The sequence below is a fragment of the Scomber scombrus genome, chromosome 15, assembly GCF_963691925.1.
Source record: "Scomber scombrus chromosome 15, fScoSco1.1, whole genome shotgun sequence".
Classification (NCBI taxonomy): domain Eukaryota; kingdom Metazoa; phylum Chordata; class Actinopteri; order Scombriformes; family Scombridae; genus Scomber; species Scomber scombrus.
In genome coordinates, this window is record NC_084984.1 from 28,927,343 (window position 1) to 28,949,612 (window position 22,270).

Genomic DNA, 22,270 nt, shown 5'->3' on the forward strand with positions numbered 1-22,270 from the left:
TCATCAGCATCTCTTTAGTGAGCTGACTCTGACAAGGTTGATAAGAAAAACGTGAGGTGCTGATTAGAAGCTGATACAACTGAACTGTTTTGATCTACTTTTATGCCATTTTCTCTTTCAAAATCCACCACTCAGCTTGCCTGATTGAAGCCATCAATCTCACCAATCATCACACCTGCCTTCAAGCTTTATGTCTGGTCTCCTGACTACCACAGCCACTCACACAGGCCACTACTGTAGCTGTTAAGCTGTGTTCAGACAGAACGCAAAGTACATTTTTGCCATTGACTTTGTATGTAATCATGCAAAAAATTAGTTTGTATTCTGTATTCGGCTTCACCATTTTTTCTTACTAAATACACTTTGGTTAGAGATGCCAACTCATGGGAAATATTGTGTGTGTTTATTTAAGTATACAACCTGAGACCTGTAAATGGTATTCTGTGCTGATAAATCTCTCATAGTCACTTAAAGTTTTTAGTATTTGTACAGATGAAAGAGCATCTCATTTCACAGAACTGATGTGGCTTTCCATGTAGCACCCTAGATTAGCTGCACATAAATCATGCATTCAAGAGACATGGCAGTGTGTGGCTACCATGTTTGAGTATCTTTTGAACATTCCCATGTGGAACCTGCATAACAAGAAGCCTATTCACAATAGACCTTTGTCATTTTCAATAGGGATGCATTATAATATTAGCATGTCATTGGTACTGGCTGATAAAGGCTTTAAACCTGAGACCTAAATCCAAACATAACACTGTTCTTTTTGTTAGATATATTAATATGATTTTTGGTTTTAGTTAAAGGAAGACAGTTTGAGGTGAAGGAAGTCTTTCTGGAGGACATTCTGAAGCTGACGGGCTTTAACAATAAAGACATGAGGAAATACAATGAAGAGACACAGAGAAGTATGAATCTTTTATTCTGAATCAATGACATAAAATAGAAATATGAATTAAATATTTCACCTTGGCCTTGTTTTATTGTCCTCTCTGTGCATCACATGCTTTGGCTATCAGAGGAGAAGAAGCAGCAGGTTTTGACAGAGTGGTGCAAGGCAGTGGAGAACAGTTCTGTGGAAGAGAAGCAGAGAAGATCAGTGTCTGCTCCAGACTTCCTCCAGGGCAGCAGTTCCATGGACAGAGGGGACAGCACCTTCAACAAACCAGTAAGCCCCCCCTACACACACACACACACACACACACACACACACACACACACACACACACACACACACACACACACACACACACACACACACACACACACACACACACATACACACACACACACACAGAACTGAAATGAACAGCATGGTTTTATATGGAGCCATCAGATGTATTGTATTTGTTTCAACCAGACAAGTTATGCTGTGTGATGTGTTGATGTTTACAGACAGTTTGAGTCACTGTGTGATGTTGTGTTGCAGAGTATAAATGGTACAGACCAGCTGGAACCGTGGCTGCTGAAGGAGATGGACGCCTGCATTTCCAACATTTTCCTCAATGAAGACCAGGATACCTTCATTCAGCTCTTCAACCTCATCCTCTATGAGAATGTTAACGGTATGACTATCACAGCTGATCTCTGCTTGTATTCTCTTACACTTCCAGTGGGTCATGTGTAGGAACGTGGTACAGAATGTCTTTTTATCTGTAGGTTAGTATCTGTTGTTTTCTCTCAGGTTACTACTGGGTTAATGATATGATAATAGACATATGAACTGTCACAGTTAACCTTTAGTATCACTAGGTTTATTATGTGGTCAATGTTTCCTAATGGCTATTTAATAATCAGCATCCTCATTGTGATGGTGTACCTTTAGTTAATTGCATTTGTTATGTTTTTGTGCAATAGAAATGTTGTGAGTAAGAAGCAAATAAGAGTAATTTAATCCAAGTTGTAAGTCTTTTTCCCCAAAAATTAGTCTTGAAAACAAGGGTTTTTCTTATTGCACACTTGTTAGGCGATGGAACAACTGTATTTCTTGGCCAGGCACAGTGACTTTAAGTCTCCACTTGTTTCCAGGCAGCTGCATGGGGATGACAAGACTCCAGGATCTTAGGCTTAGAATAAGAAGTAGTTTCAGCATGAACTTCCCTCTAAAACCTCAACACATTGGTTTGATGAGAGAGACAGAGAGACAGAGAGACAGACAGACAAACAGAGAGACAGACAGACAGAGAGACAGAGAGACAGAGAGACAGACAGACAGACAGACAGACAGACAGACAGACAGAGAGACAGACAGACAGAGAGACAGAGCAAAAGAGCGACAGAGCGACAGAGCCAGTCTATTTGCTTCCACCTGCTTCCAGTCTTTATGCTTAGATAGGCAAATTGTCTCCAAGGTTTTGTTTCATATTTATATCAGAGGCCTGAGAGTAATATTCTTATATATATCTCAGCAAGAAAGCAAATAACCACATTTCCCAAAACGGCAAACTATTCATTTTACAATTAATATAATAATAATAATGATACAAAAACATATAAATATTTTAATGGTGGTCTTGTGCCATCTCCAACATAACAAGTGGGTGTATAAAATGAAATGATCCATTAAAATGTGAAGGCTTCCAGTTGTTTCCTCATACTTGCCTGCTCTCACTCAGTGGACTACACACACAGTGAGACAGGAGCCACAGCTCTGATGGTAACAGCAGGTCGAGGGTTCCTCTCACAGATGGAGCAGCTGCTCAACATGGGGGCCGACATCAATAAGAAGGCATCCAATGGATGGTAGGACATCTGTGATGTTGTAGTACCAAGTTGATATGCATGATAAATGTATCTATATGTATGATGAAGTCATATTACAGTCTCAATCACTGTCACCACATTTAATTGTCAGTTTTACTTACATTGTCCATGGAAATGTAATTTTACAGACTTTGCAAAATGTAAACACAAGTTGTAGCTGTCATTTATCCTTTCATCTGTCTAACATGTAAAACCAAGTTAACAACAGTGTAACTTTCATCTCATTACAGGACAGCTTTAGACTTTGCCCAACACTTCCAGCAGGCAGAGGCTGTGGATCTACTCAAATCCTCCATGTGAGTATAAACCTCAATGCACAAAACATGACTGCGTAATGTAAACTGAAACAACCACATCTATAAAACTTCTCATATTTAGCTAAAAACTTTCACTTAGTAGCTACAACATATTTGACTTTTGCATCTGAATGGCAGCTCTGGTCATTTACAAAATAGAATGGATTATAATAAAGCATGTACGAAATGCAAAAACAAGGTGGCCCCTGGTGATACTTACATTTTGTAGAGAACTTTATTTAAACACAGAAGACAGGGGAGGAGGAAAGACACAGGTTTAAACAGGCCATAGACATGTGTAATCCAAGCACTTTTAACTCTTAATAACAAAATAAAAGAAGTCACTCAGCTGAAATTGGACTTTTTCTGGAAGAGAATTACTTCCCTCCTCACATGTATTGAGATATATAAACATACTCTGCCTTGAATAATAATTTATGCCTGATGTTGTTTTTTTTCAACAATATAGAAAATATAAACCTTAAAACGTCTTCTCCTCCGTCATGTAAAACATATTTTAATTTCACAAGTTTTACTGCTGGACACAGGATGTCTCTGTTTCCACATGACACTTGCATGTTGTAATAGTGGTAACCTACTGTGTACTGGACCACAACTGGCTCCACACAAATTGTGATGTCACAAATCATAGGTATATGCCTTAAACTCAGATTTAAGGTGAGCACAGAGAAACTTTTTCAGCAGATGAATGTGAAATCAAACCCTTCAAATACACTATTTTGCACAGAGAAGCTCAAACATCAAACTGAAGGAACAGGAAGAAAAAAAAGAAGTGTGGAAGAGGACTTCAAATCCAAATGAATTATCAACTCAAACATTGATTTTGAGGGACTGCGTTCATCTCCTTCAGCAATTTTTAAAATTCTTGCTGAAGAGAAGCAGTGCTATAGCCTTAGGTTCAAAATGTGTGTGCAGTGTTAGTGAAAGGATGCTCTGTTTTGTTACCATAAATATATTACCATACATTTGTAATTAATATTTTAACTTTTTCTGTTTTGCTCACTGGTGGTTGTACGTAAATTATTGTTTCATTAAGAAGATTTAAATTGGGGTACAACATTTTAAAGTCTTTATGCTTTAACTCTTTTAGTTAATAATGGTAAAATGCACATCGTTTTGACATGAAAGGAGGAAGGATATTGCTTCTTTTGATATTACTGGAAGGATCCAAAGAAATTATTAAGAATGATGAAAAGGGCATTTCATTTTGCAAAGGTGAAACATAATGTTTGTCCTTTATCCACACTCAGGCTGTAAACAAACAATATACTTGTCCAGATGATGACGACTCTTTATAAACCTACTACAACAGTACAGAAATGTGTCACCTACACTCTGTTCCTGTATAGTCCTCTAGGAGAGGTGAGCAGCATGGATGAGTCCACTCTGGCACAGTGTGGCAGTGCAGAGCTGAGTGCTGAAGACCAGGAGCTGCTCAAACTCTACCACCACACCTTTGATGATGAGTGGGTTAACCTTGACCTCATCATGGACCTGCTGAACAACATCTGCTCTACCTCCACTGAGGGTGAGGCTCAGCACTCATATGTACTGTGGCCCCTAAGGACAAACCTTAGAATAAAAGCACAAACATTAAAGCATCTTCTTGAAAAGCAATGAATTAAGTATCTTCAACAAACAACAATAGAAAGGTGTTAAAAGTTTGCAGGCTGTTGTTTCAGTCACTATCAGACCTGCAGCAAACACTTCCCCCACTGCAGCTATAGTAGCCAAGAGGTTCATTCACTCACAATGCACTACCCATCCATTGAATGCCACTTATCTGGGTAATTATTGTATTACTGGATTATTTCACTTTTTCACTTTTTTACTATTTTATGTATTATCACTTCTGTATGTTTTAGTATTTGTAGCATTTCAGGTTTAAAAGCATTGTTCCTAATGTGTGTGCTTTTATTTTTGTATATATATTTTGGTTTACAGTTTACAGTACAGTTTGTAGCATTTGAGGATTTGGAGCACATTTCCTTACAGGGTTTCTGCAAGTTTCACTGTGTTGAATTGACACCTTTTCAGACCATTTTAATACCATAGAAAGCAATTTGAAACCTGTTTCACCATCACACTGGCTAAAGAATGAAAGTATAATTGAAATCCACTATGAACAATATAGCCTGGAGTGATTTATTATCATGTCACATTTTGTTATTATGATTTTATTATATTATTTCCCAGCAGGATATCACAATATTTCCTAATGATATAATGAATCAAATGAAGGAGGTTCACACTACCAAGACCTGTTGCTTCATCAACATGACTATTGATTACAGCTAGATTTCACAGATTATGGATCATGTTTCAGAATAACAATATTGTAATCTTTTGTCTGATGGTCTTCAGGTGCTTGTCTCATTTTTCTTCCTGGATATGATGAGATTGTGTCACTCAGGGACCGCATCCTCTACGACGATAAGAGATTCTCCACACACTCTGAAAGGTAAGGTGTATACAGTATGTATGTATGGATATAAAACAGTATGTTTTGGCGTGATCTTACCACAGCAAGAGAAGGTTATATTTACTTACAGTCGATCTTGACAATTTCTGTTCTGATTGATTTGGCAACACCTGCTATTACCATGGTAACAACATATGTACTTATTACACTCCTCGTCTGCCAGTAAACAGAGTCTGTTAATAAGTCATTATTTTCTGCAGTTCATGTCGCCTTCCTGTTCTTTCTGCATTTGAGTCCACTTGCCTGTGTGACTGTGACAACGTACACAGTCTAATGTAACAACTCTGCCATAAACTAGACTATTGCAGTTTTTGTTGACATTGTCAGAAAGGTGATAATACTACTTTATGTTTATTATTGAGGTTGTAGTGGGTTGTGGTGTGCTGGTGTACTGGATTATATTAAAAAGTGTTACCTAATCTTTTGTGCACCCCATTAAAATGTGTGTGGGTGGCAGAATAGCATATACAGTTGCAAGAAAAAGTATGTGAACCCTTTGGGATTACTTGGATTTCTGCATAAATTTGGCATAAAATGTGTTCTGATCTTCATCTAAGTCACAACAATAGACAAACACAGTCTGCTTAAACTAATACTGCACAAAAAATTATATGTTTTAATTTTTTTATTGAACACAACATGTAAACATTCACAGTGCAGGGTGGAAAAAGTATGTGAACCCCTACTCTAATGACTTCTCCAAGAGGTAATTGGAGCCAGGAGTCAGCCAACCTGGAGTCCAATCAATGTGATGAGATTGCAGGTGTTGGTTAAAGCTGCCCTGCCCTATAAAAACACACACCAGTTTTGGGTTAGCTGTTCTCAAGAAGCATTGCCTGATGTGAACCATGCCTCGCACAAAAGAGCTCTCAGAAGACCTACGAACAAGAATTGTTGACTTACATGAAGCTGGGAAGGGTTACAAAAGTATCTCTAAAAGCCTTGATGTTCATGTGTCTACGGTAAGACAGATTGTCTACAAATGGAGAAAGTTCAGCACTGTTGCTACTCTCCCTAGGCGTGGTCGTCCTGTAAAGATGACCGCAAGAGCACAGCGCAGAATGCTCAATGAGGTGAAAAAGAATCCTAGAGTGTCAGCTAAAGACTTACAAAGATCTCTGGCACATGCTAACATTTTTGTTGACGAATCTACAATAAGGAAAACATTAAACAAGAATGGAGTTCATGGGAGGACACCACGGAGGAAGCCACTGCTGTCAAAGAACATTGCTGCACGTTTGAAGTTTGCAAAAGAGCACCTGGATGTTCCACAGAACTACTGGCCAAATATTCTGTGGACAGATGAATCCAAAATTGAGTTGTTTGGAAGGAACACACAACGCTATGTGTGGAGAAAAAAAGGCACAGCACACCAACATCAAAACCTCATCCCAACTGTGAAATATGGTGGAGGGGGCATCATGGTTTGGGGCTGCTTTGCTGCCTCAGGGCCTGGACGGATTGCTGTCATCGATGGAAAAATGAATTCCCAATTGTATCAAAACATTTTGCAGGAAAACTTAAGACCATCTGTCCGCCAACTGAAGCTAAACAGAGGATGGGTGATGCAACAGGACAACGACCCAAAGCATAAAAGTAAATCAACAACAGAATGGCTTAAACAGAAGAAAATCCGCCTTCTGGAGTGGCCCAGTCAGAGTCCTTACCTCAACCCGATTGAGATGCTGTGGCATGACCTCAAGAGAGCAATTCACACCAGACATCCCAAGAATATTGCTGAACTGAAACAGTTTTGTAAAGAGAAATGGTTCAAAATTCCTCCTGACCGTTGTGCAGGTCTGATCTGCAACTACAGGAAACGTTTGGTTGAGGTTATTGCTGCCAAAGGAGGGTCAACCAGTTATTAAATCCAAAGGTTCACATACTTTTTCCACCCTGCACTGTGAATATTTACATGTTGTGTTCAATAAAAAATTAAAACATACAATTTTCTGTGCAGTATTAGTTTAAGCAGACTGTGTTTGTCTATTGTTTTGACTTAGATGAAGATTAAAACACATTTTATGCCCAATTTATGCAGAAATCCAAGTAATCCCAAAGGGTTCACATACTTTTTCTTGCAACTGTATTATAGTGTGGCTCTGACAGAGGTGTATGTCTCTCAGGTACCAGGTGTTCACTCTACATTCAGACATGCAAACCCTGGACCAGAAGAAAGCCATGAAGACCTCTCCGCCTGGTGTTAGGAAGATAGTGAGTCCCTGATGTCACTTATGTCATTGACCTTCTTTCACTAAAGCTTTACTTGGACCATTAGATGATACAGAGTTTTCCATCTTTATAAGTCAAACATTTTTTGTTTAAGGGCACTCTTACACTCTCATATCATTTAAGGACTACACACATCAGCAGCGTCTTGATGTGCATTCCAACTGGTTAACTTAACCAGCCTTATGAAAAATATGGATATACAAGAAAAAACACACGTAAAACAAATGAGTTTCCATCACATTTAATATACTTATCTAAATTGGTGTTGACATCACTGTAATACTTTCATTATATATTTTGCATTTATAAATTATCGCTTAATATAGAGAGAACATTCTGACTTCTTATATTATATTGTACTATAAGTTCAGTATAATATGAGAATATGAGAAATTCACTGTCAAACCAGATTTGAACTGTTCATTCCTTTCAGATTCTTTCTACTAACATTGCTGAGACGAGCATCACCATCAACGATGTTGTTTTCGTCATTGATTCAGGAAAGGTCAAAGAGGTACAATCACTGCTGATGATGTTTAACAGTAGATACAGTTTCACTCATGTGGACAATAATGAACTAATACAAGTTTTTTTTCTGTTGTAGAAATCCTTTGACACCCTCAGTCATGTATCTATGTTAAAGACAGTTTGGATCTCTAAAGCCAGTGCTCTACAAAGGAAAGGAAGGTAATATCAGTTATATCTATGTTCACAGTTTGTAATTTCTTCAACTAGAGATGATCCTCAATATTAGTGTTGGGGATGTTTCTGGTTTATTTCATCAGAAGTAGATATTGTTTTACCTTGCTATCACTTTTGCATCATCTTGCAATACTTTTTTCATTCCCCCTGATCCGTCAGAACAGTTAATTTGTTGGGCCAGTGTATACAGTTACAGTATACACTGGCAGTTTAGAGTAACTCTTAAAGGAGGGCTGATCTGAAAGGCCAGTGACCACAGCTGTAGCTGCTTTGCCTGGCTGTGGTTTGAGCTATGGCTGAAGGTCATTTTATTCAGTGTACAGTAGCATTCAAAAGTTTGGACACACCTTGCCATTCATTTAAATGAGAAAGTGTGTCCAAATGTTTGAGTGTTACTGAAAGTATTTGATTTATTTTTTGTTTATTTTATACATTATTTTATTCAATATAATAATTTAAGATAAATAATGAAATGATATGTTGTATTCAGTTTGATCATTTAATTGAATGCTGCTTGTGATTGAGTGCTGTGAGGATTTAGATCAGGATGAAGAAAGATTTTATGTTGTTTGTCATTAAATATGAATGCCTCTGTTGACCTGTTAATATGAGTTTTTACCCACTGATATGAAACTAATGTATGTTTGATATCATTTGAATAATCTACTGAATGTGTGTGGTGTCCTCAGAGCTGGGCGCTGCAGACCAGGGATTTGCTTTCACCTCTTCAGTCGACTCAGGTTCAACAACATGCTGGAGTTTCAGGTTCCACAGCTGCTGCGGATGCCTCTGCAGGTAAACACACACACATTTCAACTTTAACCTTACTGTACATGAAGCAAAATACTTCAACATTAACTTAAATTATAATCACTGTATGTATGTGTATAAGTACAATAAATACTGTATATATTTTACAAAGAAATTTACAAGAAAATGAGTATTAACTTAATACAATAAAAATAACACTCATGCATGGGTTATATACAGTATATTACAAATGAAGTAACAGGTTCACAAACAGGTTTTTGTGCAACTGAAAGACTTCTTAGTAAGACCTTTCTCTAAAAGTAAAGGTAATTAAATGGTTTACACACATTTACATATACACATAACCTGGTACATGTTAAATTACTTGCTTTTCATTTGAAATTATTTTAGACATTTCTCACAGCATGCCTTGAAGATTCATACCAAATATTCCATATTATAGCGTAAATGCACTTCTCAGTGTTACTTATTTAACAACTTGCTGGAGATGCAGTGATTGTTTGGAGCAAAGGGATCAACAGTGGAGTGGTGAATTATGCAGCTGGAGGGGTTTGAGAGGTTCTACGGATGTTTCTGTAAAGTTCCTCATTTTAAATTTGCAGGCAAGTGTTTATACCATATGTTAGCCCTGTGATTGTCTAGTAACCTCTCCAGGGAGTACCCCGCCTCTCACCTAATGTCAACTGAGGTTGGCTCCAGTTCTCTTGAAGAACCAAAACAGTGCTGCGTTCCTTAAAAATGCAGGACACTTTGTATTGGTCTGTAATACTGATGATATGTCATGTTGTGTGTGTTAGGAACTGTGTCTGCAGACCAAACTGCTGGCTCCCACCTCCTCTCTAGTGGCTGAATTCTTATCCAAAGCTCCACAGCCTCCGTCTGCACATGCCATAAGGAATGCTGTGCAGATGCTTAAGGTAACAAGTACTAACAAATACTATTATATAACTCACCAGAAACTACACATATGCATACAGTGGTGCCAAAAAGTATTTAGTCAGCCACCAATTGTGCAAGTTCTCCCACTTAAAAGATGAGATATGTCTGTAATTTTCATCATAGGTACACACTTCAACTATGAGAGACAGAATGGGGGGAAAGAATCCAGGAAATCCCATTGTAGGATTTTTAATTAATTAATTGGTAAATTCCTCTGTAAAATAAGTATTTGGTCACCTAAAAACAAGCAAGATTTCTGGCTCTCACAGACCTGTAACATCTTCTTTAAGAGGCTCCTCTGTCCTCCACTCGTTACCTGTATTAATGGTATGTAATAATAGTATAATAGTCACCTGTCCACAACCTCAAACAGTCACACTCCAAACTCCACTATGGCCAAGACCAAAGAGCTGTCAAAGGACCCCAGAAACAAAATTGTAGACCTGCACCAGGCTGGGAAGACTGAATCTGCAATAGGTAAGCAGCTTGGTGTGAAGAAATCAACTGTGGGAGCAATTATTAGAAAATGGAAAACATACAAGACCACTGATAATCTCCCTCGATCTGGGGCTCCACGCAAGATCTCACCCCGTGGGGTCAAAATGATCACAAGAACGGTGAACAAAAACCCCAGAACCACACGGGGGGACCTAGTGAATGACCTGCAGAGAGCTGGGACCAAAGTAACAAAGGCTACCATCAGTAACACACTACGCCACCAGGGACTCAAATCCTGCAGTGCCAGTCCTGCAGTGTCCCCCTGCTTAAGCCAGTACATGTCCAGACCCGTCTGAAGTTTGCTAGAGAGCATTTGGATGATCCAGAAGAGGATTGGGAGAATGTCATATGTTCAGATGAAACCAAAATAGAACTTTTTGGTAAAAACTCAACTTGTCGTGTTTGGAGGAGAAAGAATGCTGCGTTGCATCCAAAGAACACCATACCTACTGTGAAGCATGGGGGTGGAAACATCATGCTTTGGGGCTGTTTTTCTGCAAGGGGACCAGGACAACTGATCCGTGTAAAGGAAAGAATGAATGGGGCCATGTATCGTGAGATTTTGAGTGAAAACCTCCTTCCATCAGCAAAGGCATTGAAGATGAAACGTGACTGGGTCTTTCAGCATGACAATGATCCCAAACACACCGTCCGGGCAACGAAGGAGTGGCTTCGTAAGAAGCATTTCAAGGTCCTGGAGTGGCCTAGCCAGTCTCCAGATCTCAACCCCATAGAAAATCTTTGGAGGGAGTTGAAAGTCCGTGTTGTCCAGCGACAGCCCCAAAACATCACTGCTCTACAGGAGATCTGCATGGAGGAATGGGCCAAAATACCAGCAACAGTGTGTGAAAACCTTGTGAAGACTTACAGAAAACGTTTGACCTCCGTCATTGCCAATAAAGGGTATATAACAAAGTATTGAGATAAACTTTTGTTATTGACCAAATACTTATTTTCCACCATAATTTGCAAATAAGTAGTTGAATAGTTGAGGTTTACCTATGATGAAAATTACAGGCCTCTCTCATCTTTTTAAGTGGGAGAACTTGCACCAATGGTGGCTGACTAAATACTTTTTTGCCCCACTGTACATACAACATACCTACGCACAAAAGATGCATGGGTGGTCTTAAAATATATATGATATATCGACAATATTTATTCAATGTAAACCATGTATTAGTACCACAATATTCAGTGATAATTATAAAATGAATAACTAATATGTTGTATTCCATAAATCATCATCATAAATGATGCATCACAAACATATTCATGTGGTAAGAACAAAGTTTGCTGGTGCACATGTGTCATGAATCCAACAGTAAGTTTTGCATGCACACTCATTTTATGCACAGAGTAAGAACATTACATGAACATATTTGTGAATGAGGTCCATTGAGTTTCTATTGACTGCCTCCTTCTTTCACTTCAGACAATAGATGCTATGGACCAGTATGAAGACCTGACTGATCTGGGCTACCATCTGGCTGATCTACCTGTGGAGCCCCACCTGGGCAAGATGGTGCTGTGTGCGGTGGTGCTCAAGTGTCTGGACCCCATTCTAACCATTGCCTGTACTCTAGGGTATCGTGACCCCTTCATTCTTCCTGCCCAAGGCTCTCAGAAAAGAGCTGCTCTACACTGCCGCAAACGCTTCACTTCCAGCACCTTCAGTGATCACATGGCCCTGCTGAGAGCCTTCCAGGTAGGATGGGGGTCTGTATAAGATCTGCTTGATTTCAGAAGGGAGGTGAACCAAACCTGTGTCACCTAATGTTGACCTTTCTTAAATCTTTGAAATTAACGCTGGGCTCTATTTTAAGTGTAAAAGGGTGGAGCCTCTAGATATATACTGTATATACAGTATATATCTAGAGAAGCCTTTTATAGGATTGCATTGAACTGACAGTATTTCAGCTGTAATTCTAATGTATCTCACCTTGTAAATGGTCTCATAGTTTGCTAATTAGGCTCATCTTACACAGCTGCATTTGCACTGCAATGTATTTCAATAATATAAGACAAAACATAAGACAATACTTCAGCTTAAAAGAAAATTGAAAAGCTGTGATAATCTGACATCATCAACAGGTAGAATATTGAGTTATAATTGACCAGTCTGGTGTGTGTGTAAAGGTGTGTGTGGTTATCCTGTAGCAGCCTGGCCTCATTTCCAAGTGATTTAATGAAGTTGAACACAGTGAACAGCTGTGTGTGATGGCAGTGTGCCCTGATGACACTTCTCAGAGGCTGAGACATACTGTATCAGTCCTGCTACACCGAAGAAGCTCAAAGAGAATATCTAGAAGGTCATATAGACCAAAAATAGAAAACAAATTAAAAATATGTTGTGATAAATTATAAACATTTCTTGTTATTGATGTAAAAGTGACAGTTTATGATGATACAGATGTTTTATCAGGTGATGTTACACAGTCCTCATTGACAGCTTGGTAATAAGTCTTCCTTCATGTTTGTCCTGTGTGTTGTCAGGCATGGCAGAAAGCCCGCAGTGATGGTTGGGAGAGATCTTTCTGTGAGAAGAACTTTCTGTCTCAAGCCACCATGGACATGATACTTGGCATGAGGACACAGCTGCTTGGACAGCTTCGTGCCATCGGTCAGTTCCACTTCCATTTTCTTTATATCCTAATCTGACTCCACCGAGTAGACTTGACCAGAACAATCTTAAATGTAATAGCTTTTGTTCAATGAATGATGACCTTATTTTATTTAAATTTTAAATGTGTTTGTCCTGCAGGGTTTGTGCGGGCTCGGGGGGGCAGTGACATCCGTGATGTGAACCTGAACTCTGAGAACTGGGCTGTGGTGAAAGCAGCCCTGGTGGCCGGTATGTATCCAAACCTGGTCCATATTAACCAGGAGACGTCCCTGCCCTCCAGTAACACAGAGAAGAAAGTCCACTTCCATCCCACATCCATCCTCAGTCAGTCCCACTCCAAGGAGGTAAGCAAACGTGTCTTTTTATGGATATGTAATGCTGTTTTTATGATTTCTTTTTTGACATAAACCTTTAAGATATTGGATCACAAAATCTAAATGCACTTTATAATCGAAACACTTTATAAATTATTATTCATGTGTTGAATGGTGTGTGTTGCGGTGTGTGTGCTGCTTGTGTCTGTTGATTGTGTTTCTTTTTAGCTACTGTCATGCCCCTTTTAAATTGCCCCTCGGGGACAAATAAAGTGATCTGAATTGAATTGAATTGAATTGTCTCTCTACAGTGTGGTCCTATCACGTCAAACCCATACAACAGTGCAGCATCAGTTTCTGCAGCCATCAAATGTTAATACATTATGAACCCATATATCGTTAAACATGATACTGCACATTTACTGTCAAATCTTTTTTTGTAAAGAAATAAATGACTAATCAATCTTTATTGATTGATTGATTTATATCCAAAATGGTGGTCAGAATTTTAATAGAGCTTTGTCTTATCTTACCTGCAGCTTCTGTGTTTTGGTCCCGCCCCCTGTTACTCAGCTCTAGTCATAATGTTTCCACAATGCAACAGCCAGGTTCAGAAATCATATGATTAACAACCACTACCTGAAACATTCCATATATACCAAAGCAAGAGCTGGCACTGAAATCATACTCTAAGATAATAGCTGGGTGCAGTAAAATAAACTCTCAGGAGAAAATGGGATTCTTCTCATTGAGCCGCTGGAAAGCTTTTAATGTGAAACAGATGGAGGAAGTGTTAAGTTGGTATTAGCAGCAACAGACATCATCAGTGTTGAATGGAGCACATCAAACTGAGCAATCTTACAATAATGTGACCAGAAATGACATCAGTATATAATAGGGACTCATAATAAGAGCCTGTTCTATCTTTATTTAAAGGTAAATGAGGTAAGCTTAATCTAAATGTGGCAATATATAAATAAGTAGGGAGGATTTATTTTAAAACTCGTTGATTGATTGATTTTAAGACTTGATTTGCAGTCATTTTCAGAGGAGCTGGTTTATGGGCTGATGAGACAAAATAAGGTAGCTGAAGTGGTCATAAAGTGACAGAGGCTCTATTTTTCTGTCCTAATTGTGTCATTTTAAATAATTTAAATGAAAATAACATGACTTGTCACAGTATTTTATGAGAATGTCACAGTGTTAATGACATAAATTTAAACCCACTGACATAGACTAAACTAACTACCTTATTTAACTTGTATCTTTTCAGTTATATATGAGTGTGAATACACAGCAGTGTCAATGAAAGCTTTTTACTTATGTGATTATGTGTGTTGTTGCTGTTCAGAACAACTCAGCCAGGTCAGTCCAGGCCCTTCCCACAGACTGGTTGATCTATGATGAGATGAGCCGAGGTCACAGGATGGCCAGTGTCCGCTGTTGCTCCATGGTGACTCCCATCACTGTGTCCATATTTGGAGGCTGTGCCAAACTTCCCAGCTCTGCCCTGCAGGAGCCTGCTCCTCAGAAAGGTACTGCTAACCTGTGTTTGTCATGTTAAATGTTCAGTGAGTGTGAGCTCAGTCAGTTATCAGTGAACATTTCATTCTCTGTAGTGCATCTGCGTGGTGTAAGAAAAATCTCATGATAGCAGCATGACCAAGTATGGTAATGTCTGTCTGTCAGTCAGCCTGGAAGCCTGTCCACACCAAGACTATTGGCCAGATTGACACAAATTCAGTGTGACTCCTAATTATGTTTCTGACACCTTGAGTCTAATATAGCTAGACACTGATGATTCTCTCCAGAAAGCTCTCCATCCAGCCGCTCTGCATAGGCATTCTGTCCAAATACCAACTGGTGACACCATACAGCCCTGCAGAGTCAAACAGCCGTAGTGAACATGATTAACTTTCTACCCAGAATACACACACAGTCATTGTGGTTATACAAAGAATGATGGCTCATAGTCCCAACCATGGTCCCTCTGTACTCCCAACAAAATACCCTGAGGGACCTCGGTCACAGGCCTTCTCCAACTCCTCTGCACAGTATTTGCTAGAGTGAAGCTGCTCCTCTCTACCATGACCAGGGGACCTCTAATATGAATCTGAGGCTCAACAATCAGCCAGGCTCTCATTTCCAGCACTGTGGAGTAAATCTTTGCAGGGAGCCTGAACATATGCTGATAACAGACTTGTGTTTAAAACAAGACATCCCAACACTATCAGAGATGGGTAGTCTTCCACCACCGGCTCCTCCTATGACAATGTCTGTTTTCCACCTCTCCAGTCTGAAGGCTAACAGAAAGCAGGCACACATTTTTCTTGACTATTGTTAAAATTACTGGTCACAACATACTCATGTGATATTTTACTTGTTCTCTATATTTTTAATATGTTTAATCTTTTGAATTGTTTTTCCTGATGAGTGTTTTTTGATAGAAGTGTATCTTTTCTACAGTAGGATTAAGAAGTGTCTGTGTGTGTGTGTGTGTGCAGATTCAGTAAGTGTCCCTCTTTGTTGTTATCTTCAGACAGTCCACTAGATGAGCTCAGTGACAGTGACACAGAGGACCTGGCTGAGATGAGGATTGATGACTGGCTTGTTTTCCAGTTGGACAGAGAGGTAAGGGAACAACAACTATCAATACCCATCTTTCAACCTTTTATATGTTTATGAATTTTAATATATTTTCCTCATATGATCAATCAATCAAACTTTATTTATATAACACCTTTTATACAGGCTAGTGTAGAAAGAATAACAATAAGAGGAATAAAAAACTAATAACAATTTAAAAGACAAACAATTGAGACCAATGCACGCAAGAGAAAATAATAATGACAATGTTTAGAAAATGTAAGTAAAAAATTAGTAAATAAATAATTCAATAAATAAGTAAGATAAGAGAGAAAAGAGAGGGTTTATTAAAAAGTAGGGTAAAAGGTTAAAGTAGATTAAAAAGACAAAATAAAAGCTGGACTAAAACTAGTCTAAAAAAGAGATTAAAAGACTGAAGAAATAAAATAAGATTATAAAAATGATAATTAAAAGAAATTCAGTTCTTCATTAGAACTGGTAGGTTTTGGGTTTCCTTTAACAAAATGTTTGATGAAACCTCCTGTGTTCCATGCCAGTATTTCCAAAATCTTTTAGCTTGTTAACTAAAAAACATCATTGTGTACTAGTAAACAGTCTACATGTGTATTCCAAAACTGCTGCCCCATTTAATTCTACTGTGTCTATGACAGATTCACTCATTTCAGGATATACCAGTTTGGGTTTGCTTCAGTTCAGCTCAGCCTTTACTCATTTGTTCCTCATTGGATTGACTGTAGATGATGTTTAAACTGTTTATCTAGCAGAACATGTGCCTCAAGAGTCTGTTCTCTTTTTACTGCTCTCTGAGAGAGACTTGTCATCATAAGCTGAGAATTTAGGGGGTCACATTTGAATCTTGTCTGGATATCTCAAACAATCTTTTGATTTTCCAATCAGGAACTATTTTAAGATCACACATATGTTCTCAGTTGAAAGGGCTGAGTAATGAATCCATGCTTTTATGTATTTCAGTATCCATTTACCTCAACCAAGGAGATGGTTAGATGAGAGCACATTACTCCAGTGTCAGCCTCTCTCTCTCTCTTTCTCATTGATTCATTTGTGCTAAATCTTTTAGAACTTACAGCACATGCACTTTCATCTCATGTTGTGTATTGTGTTGTTAGGCAGCAGGACTGGTGTTTGAACTGAGGCAGAAGTGGCAGAATCTGTTCATCAAGAGGATCCGCTGTCCTTCAAAGCCTTGGTCTCAACAAGACGAGGCCATCATCCGAACCCTGGTTTCTGTAAGTCACTCTCACTTTTCATCAAGCGTCATTTTTATCAGTAGTATATGATAAGATTAATGTGAGTCACAGCACTGTTAAGTGTCACATTAAGGATGAGCACCTTCAGACAAGTTGTCTTCACAGTCAATACTATCACTTTTTTTTTTTTTTTTTTTTTTTTTACAATATGACTGATGATTTTGTTGATGTTAAATATTAAAATGAAGCCATGCATTAAAATGTATCTATAATTAGTGACCTTTATGTATTCACAGTAGGGTTGCATGATATGGACAAATGATTGCATCCTGATATTGAAGCCAAATATCTTTATCGATATGATATAACTATGATTTCACACTTGTTTGAAATGTAAAGTGACGCAACAGTGAAAATTAAGCATTCTTTAACAAAACAGCATAATAATACCAAATGGACAGTGCAGTTAATCAACAAAATAGTTTATTAATCACAACTAGGGGTGTGACGAGATCTCGCGAGACGATATTTCTCGTCGACGTGAATAGCGAAGCTATAATTATATATAAAAAGACGATCGTTTTTTCTATTGATCATTTGCACGTCATGTCTTCTCTTTATAATGTCACGTGTGGATCATTAACCTTGTTACAGCTCCTACCTGCTGAGAAGATCTCAGTCAGCAGTATGAGATGAGGAGAGGAGCAGGTTAACCTCAGGTCTCTACACTGAGAGCCTGAGGTAGGAGGAGCAGGGAATCTAGTGCAGCTATGGAAGCCTAATGATGCAAAAAGTCAAATGAGTCACACTACCAAATTATATCACAATTTATATGTTGTTCTACTTGTGTATTTATGTGATACAGGATTTGTGCAATTTACTTTTATTTCTGTGTTTTTTATTAGCAATATGTTATAATTTGTGATAATTGGATTCTTTATTTAATTTATATTTATATATTAGAATTGTTTCTACTCCTTACAATTTACTTTTTAGTATTTGTGATTGTATGTAACTTTTGTATTTATGGTTGTTATTTCCATAAATACCAAAATGATCCATCTATAAAATATCTATATGGGGAAACCTTTTACAGTGCTGCATACTGCATATGATAATTATATATTTAGAAAGTAGAAACAAGTGATTCATTACAAGATGATTAGTTCAAACATTTCAATCAATTTCCATTTTGTGAATTTTAAATAAAAGAACAGTCATGTATTTCCTCATTGAAGTTTTCTTAAAAATATAGTTAGAATCTCGTCTCGTCTCGTGAGCTGAGTGTATCGTCACACCCCTAATCACAACAGACCAGTAACTGTCTTTAGCTGCATTGAAATAAAAAAATAAACATTTTCCTGCAATAATGCTTTAACAATATTTAAATGTAACAACAGTGAAAATTAATGGCTGCATTAAAATAAATACATTAAATATTAAAATAAATGCATTAGCAATTGACACTTGCTTGGGCTGGACACACAATGATTGAGAAGTACTTGTGTCTGACTGTGTCGCCTAGCGCTCTTCACATTGTTTATTTCACTTCATAGAAACATGTTGGTTGTCCTACCAGGCTGTAATTTGTTAGAAGGAACAGAGCAGGTGGACCCATATGTAGGAGACTGAACAACTGATCTGTATTTCTGGACTCAGAAGTGCAGCCAAAGCAAAACTGAACAGAAGTTCTAACAAAGACTTAACTTAACACAGGACTTGAATACAAACTGAACTAACGAGGGAACAGGTGACTGGACAGGAGAACAGGGAGCTTATTGGCTGGGGGAAACACTGGGAACAGGGCAGGGCTGGTGAGGCTGATGGAAGGCAGGTGTGGAGGGAAAAGCAGGCTAGGTGCTAGTAGGTGCTAAAGAGACCTGAAAATATTCACATTTGAGCTGGAAGTACTTTATTCTACAAAAACAACTCAAAACAATGAATCAGCTATCAAAGAAGTAGGTGTTTCTGTCAATTAACTAACTGATAAATTGTTGCAGCTCATCTATACCATACCATACAAAGCCAACACATCATTTTCTCTCAGTGAGAAGCAGTTTTTTTTAGAGCCTCTAGTGTCCTCACAGAAGACTTGACATGAGAATGTATTTTTAACATCTGTGTTGCCTGCTGAGCTGTCTGTCACTGCTGTGGTTTGCCTTATTAGATCCATATGCTTAAGTTAATTTACATTCACACCATACTTATATGATGTATGATTCTGCATTGACACTGTGTTCATGTGTACAACTCCATCAAACTCTCTTCCCACAGGTGCTTGCAGCAGAGGAGCAGGGAGCAGGCCTACAGCAGCCCACAGGGATCGGCCAGCGGCCCCGGCCCATGTTCTCAGAGGATGGGCCCCAGACTTTTGTGAAGAATTCCAAGAGTAACCCCCAACCACTCCCTGACACCACCGATGACAAGTATATAGTAATCTCAATAACATTTACATTGCATTGATGGTAGTGCAGTAAAAGTCCATATCAAAGAACAAAAAGCTTGTCCTTTGGCTGCTGGTAGTGCTGTTACATTCTGCTTAAACTACAGGGAACATATTTACATTGCAGCTCTTTATAGTGTTATGTCTGTAGATTAATAAAGACTCTACAAAACAGTATCTGTAATTAATACAGTAAACTGTAAACCAAGGCTATATGGAAAAATACAACCCAAAGCTCCATAACACAAGTTAACATGTTCTCATCTTACTGAGATTTCTGTCATAATCTATCTTAAGTTTTCATATAAAAACTGACTGAGTGTTGTTATACTGATGGAAATTACCACTGGGAAAATACACATGATACTACATTTATGAAGACAACAAGTAAAGTGTTGAGGAAGGAGTAAGTGTTTAGGTCGTATTAACAGCAAATTAAACCATTTCAATATCTTCCCTGTAGGTTGTCTAGAACGTCAGCAGCTTCAGGCCTGCATCAAAAGAAAGCCCACAGCAGAGATGAGTCTTCACTGCCCATAAATCATCTGTCCGATGACCTTCTCTCCTCCAGCAATTCTTCCTGCTCTGTGAGCATGGACAGTCCCTCTGACAGCCCCTGTCCCTCCTCTTCAGGAAAGGTACTCAGTGTCTGCAATGCAGTGATGACATACAGTCGCACATGTAAACACACCTGATCCACTGCTCTTACATAGCCTTTTGACCCTCTAGCAGAAGAGATGTAGGCAGCAATGGAATCCAGACACAAGTGTACATAAATGAGATATGCAGGTTGACATATCATGGAGGAAAAGGAAATGGCAGCTTGTTTGGCTGCAGAGTCAGCCAACACATTTTCACATGTCAGAGGATCACAGGACTGAAATTTTATCTTTGGTTAGAATACAGTTGCAAGAAAAAGTATGTGAACCCTTTGGGATTACTTGGATTTCTGCATAAATTGGGCATAAAATGTGTTCTGATCTTCATCTAAGTCACAACAATAGACAAACACAGTCTGCTTAATCTAATACTGCACAAAAAATTATATGTTTTCATTTTTTATTGAACACAACATGTAAACATTCACAGTGCAGGGTGGAAAAAGTATGTGAACCTTTGGATTTAATAACTGGTTGACCCTCCTTTGGCAGCAATAACCTCAACCAAACGTTTCCTGTAGTTGCAGATCAGACCTGCACAACGGTCAGGAGGAATTTTGGACCATTCCTCTTTACAAAACTGTTTCAGTTCAGCAATATTCTTGGGATGTCTGGTGTGAATTGCTCTCTTGAGGTCATGCCACAGCATCTCAATCGGGTTGAGGTCAGGACTCTGACTGAGCCACTCCAGAAGGCGGATTTTCTTCTGTTTAAGCCATTCTGTTGTTGATTTACTTTTATGCTTTGGGTCGTTGTCCTGTTGCATCACCCATCCTCTGTTTAGCTTCAGTTGGCGGACAGATGGTCTTAAGTTTTCCTGCAAAATATTTTGATACAATTGGGAATTCATTTTTCCATCGATGACAGCAATCCGTCCAGGCCCTGAGGCAGCAAAGCAGCCCCAAACCATGATGCCCCCTCCACCATATTTCACAGTTGGGATGAGGTTTTGATGTTGGTGTGCTGTGCCTTTTTTTCTCCACACATAGCGTTGTGTGTTCCTTCCAAACAACTCAATTTTGGATTCATCTGTCCACAGAATATTTTGCCAGTAGTTCTGTGGAACATCCAGGTGCTCTTTTGCAAACTTCAAACGTGCAGCAATGTTTTTCTTTGACAGCAGAGGCTTCCTCCGTGGTGTCCTCCCATGAACTCCATTCTTGTTTAATGTTTTCCTTATTGTAGATTTGTCAACAAAAATGTTAGCATGTGCCAGAGATCTTTGTAAGTCTTAAGCTGACACTCTAGGATTCTTTTTCACCTCATTGAGCATTCTGCGCTGTGCTCTTGCGGTCATCTTTACAGGACGACCACGCCTAGGGAGAGTAGCAACAGTGCTGAACTTTCTCCATTTGTAGACAATCTGTCTTACCGTAGACACATGAACATCAAGGCTTTTAGAGATACTTTTGTAACCCTTTCCAGCTTCATGTAAGTCAACAATTCTTGATCGTAGGTGTTCTGAGAGCTCTTTTGTGCGAGGCATGGTTCACATCAGGCAATGCTTCTTGAGAACAGCTAACTCAAAACTGGTGTGGGTTTTTATAGGGCAGGGCAGCTTTAACCAACACCTGCAATCTCATCACATTGATTGGACTCAAGGTTGGCTGACTCCTGGTTCCAATTACCTGTGAAAACTGTGTTTGTCTATTGTTGTGACTTAGATGAAGATCAGAACACATTTTATGCCCAATTTATGCAGA

The 22,270-nt window shown here is 38.7% G+C and overlaps 1 protein-coding gene across 2 annotated transcripts in view; it reads left to right on the forward strand.

The window, feature by feature from the left end:
• ythdc2 (YTH domain containing 2) overlaps nt 1-22,270 on the forward strand; it is a 37,892-nt gene that overhangs the window by 8,196 nt on the left and 7,426 nt on the right. For both annotated transcript variants that reach the window (XM_062434411.1, XM_062434409.1), the window contains exons 10-29: nt 807-914; nt 1,026-1,174; nt 1,436-1,571; nt 2,622-2,748; nt 3,000-3,065; nt 4,436-4,614; nt 5,451-5,547; nt 7,695-7,782; nt 8,234-8,314; nt 8,405-8,487; nt 9,192-9,297; nt 10,071-10,190; nt 12,146-12,418; nt 13,207-13,333; nt 13,475-13,680; nt 15,002-15,185; nt 16,190-16,281; nt 17,385-17,504; nt 19,740-19,891; nt 20,372-20,546. In XM_062434411.1, coding sequence (XP_062290395.1) covers nt 807-914; nt 1,026-1,174; nt 1,436-1,571; nt 2,622-2,748; nt 3,000-3,065; nt 4,436-4,614; nt 5,451-5,547; nt 7,695-7,782; nt 8,234-8,314; nt 8,405-8,487; nt 9,192-9,297; nt 10,071-10,190; nt 12,146-12,418; nt 13,207-13,333; nt 13,475-13,680; nt 15,002-15,185; nt 16,190-16,281; nt 17,385-17,504; nt 19,740-19,891; nt 20,372-20,546 — 2,669 coding nt within the window. The remainder of the gene's footprint in view (nt 1-806; nt 915-1,025; nt 1,175-1,435; nt 1,572-2,621; nt 2,749-2,999; nt 3,066-4,435; nt 4,615-5,450; nt 5,548-7,694; nt 7,783-8,233; nt 8,315-8,404; nt 8,488-9,191; nt 9,298-10,070; nt 10,191-12,145; nt 12,419-13,206; nt 13,334-13,474; nt 13,681-15,001; nt 15,186-16,189; nt 16,282-17,384; nt 17,505-19,739; nt 19,892-20,371; nt 20,547-22,270) is intronic.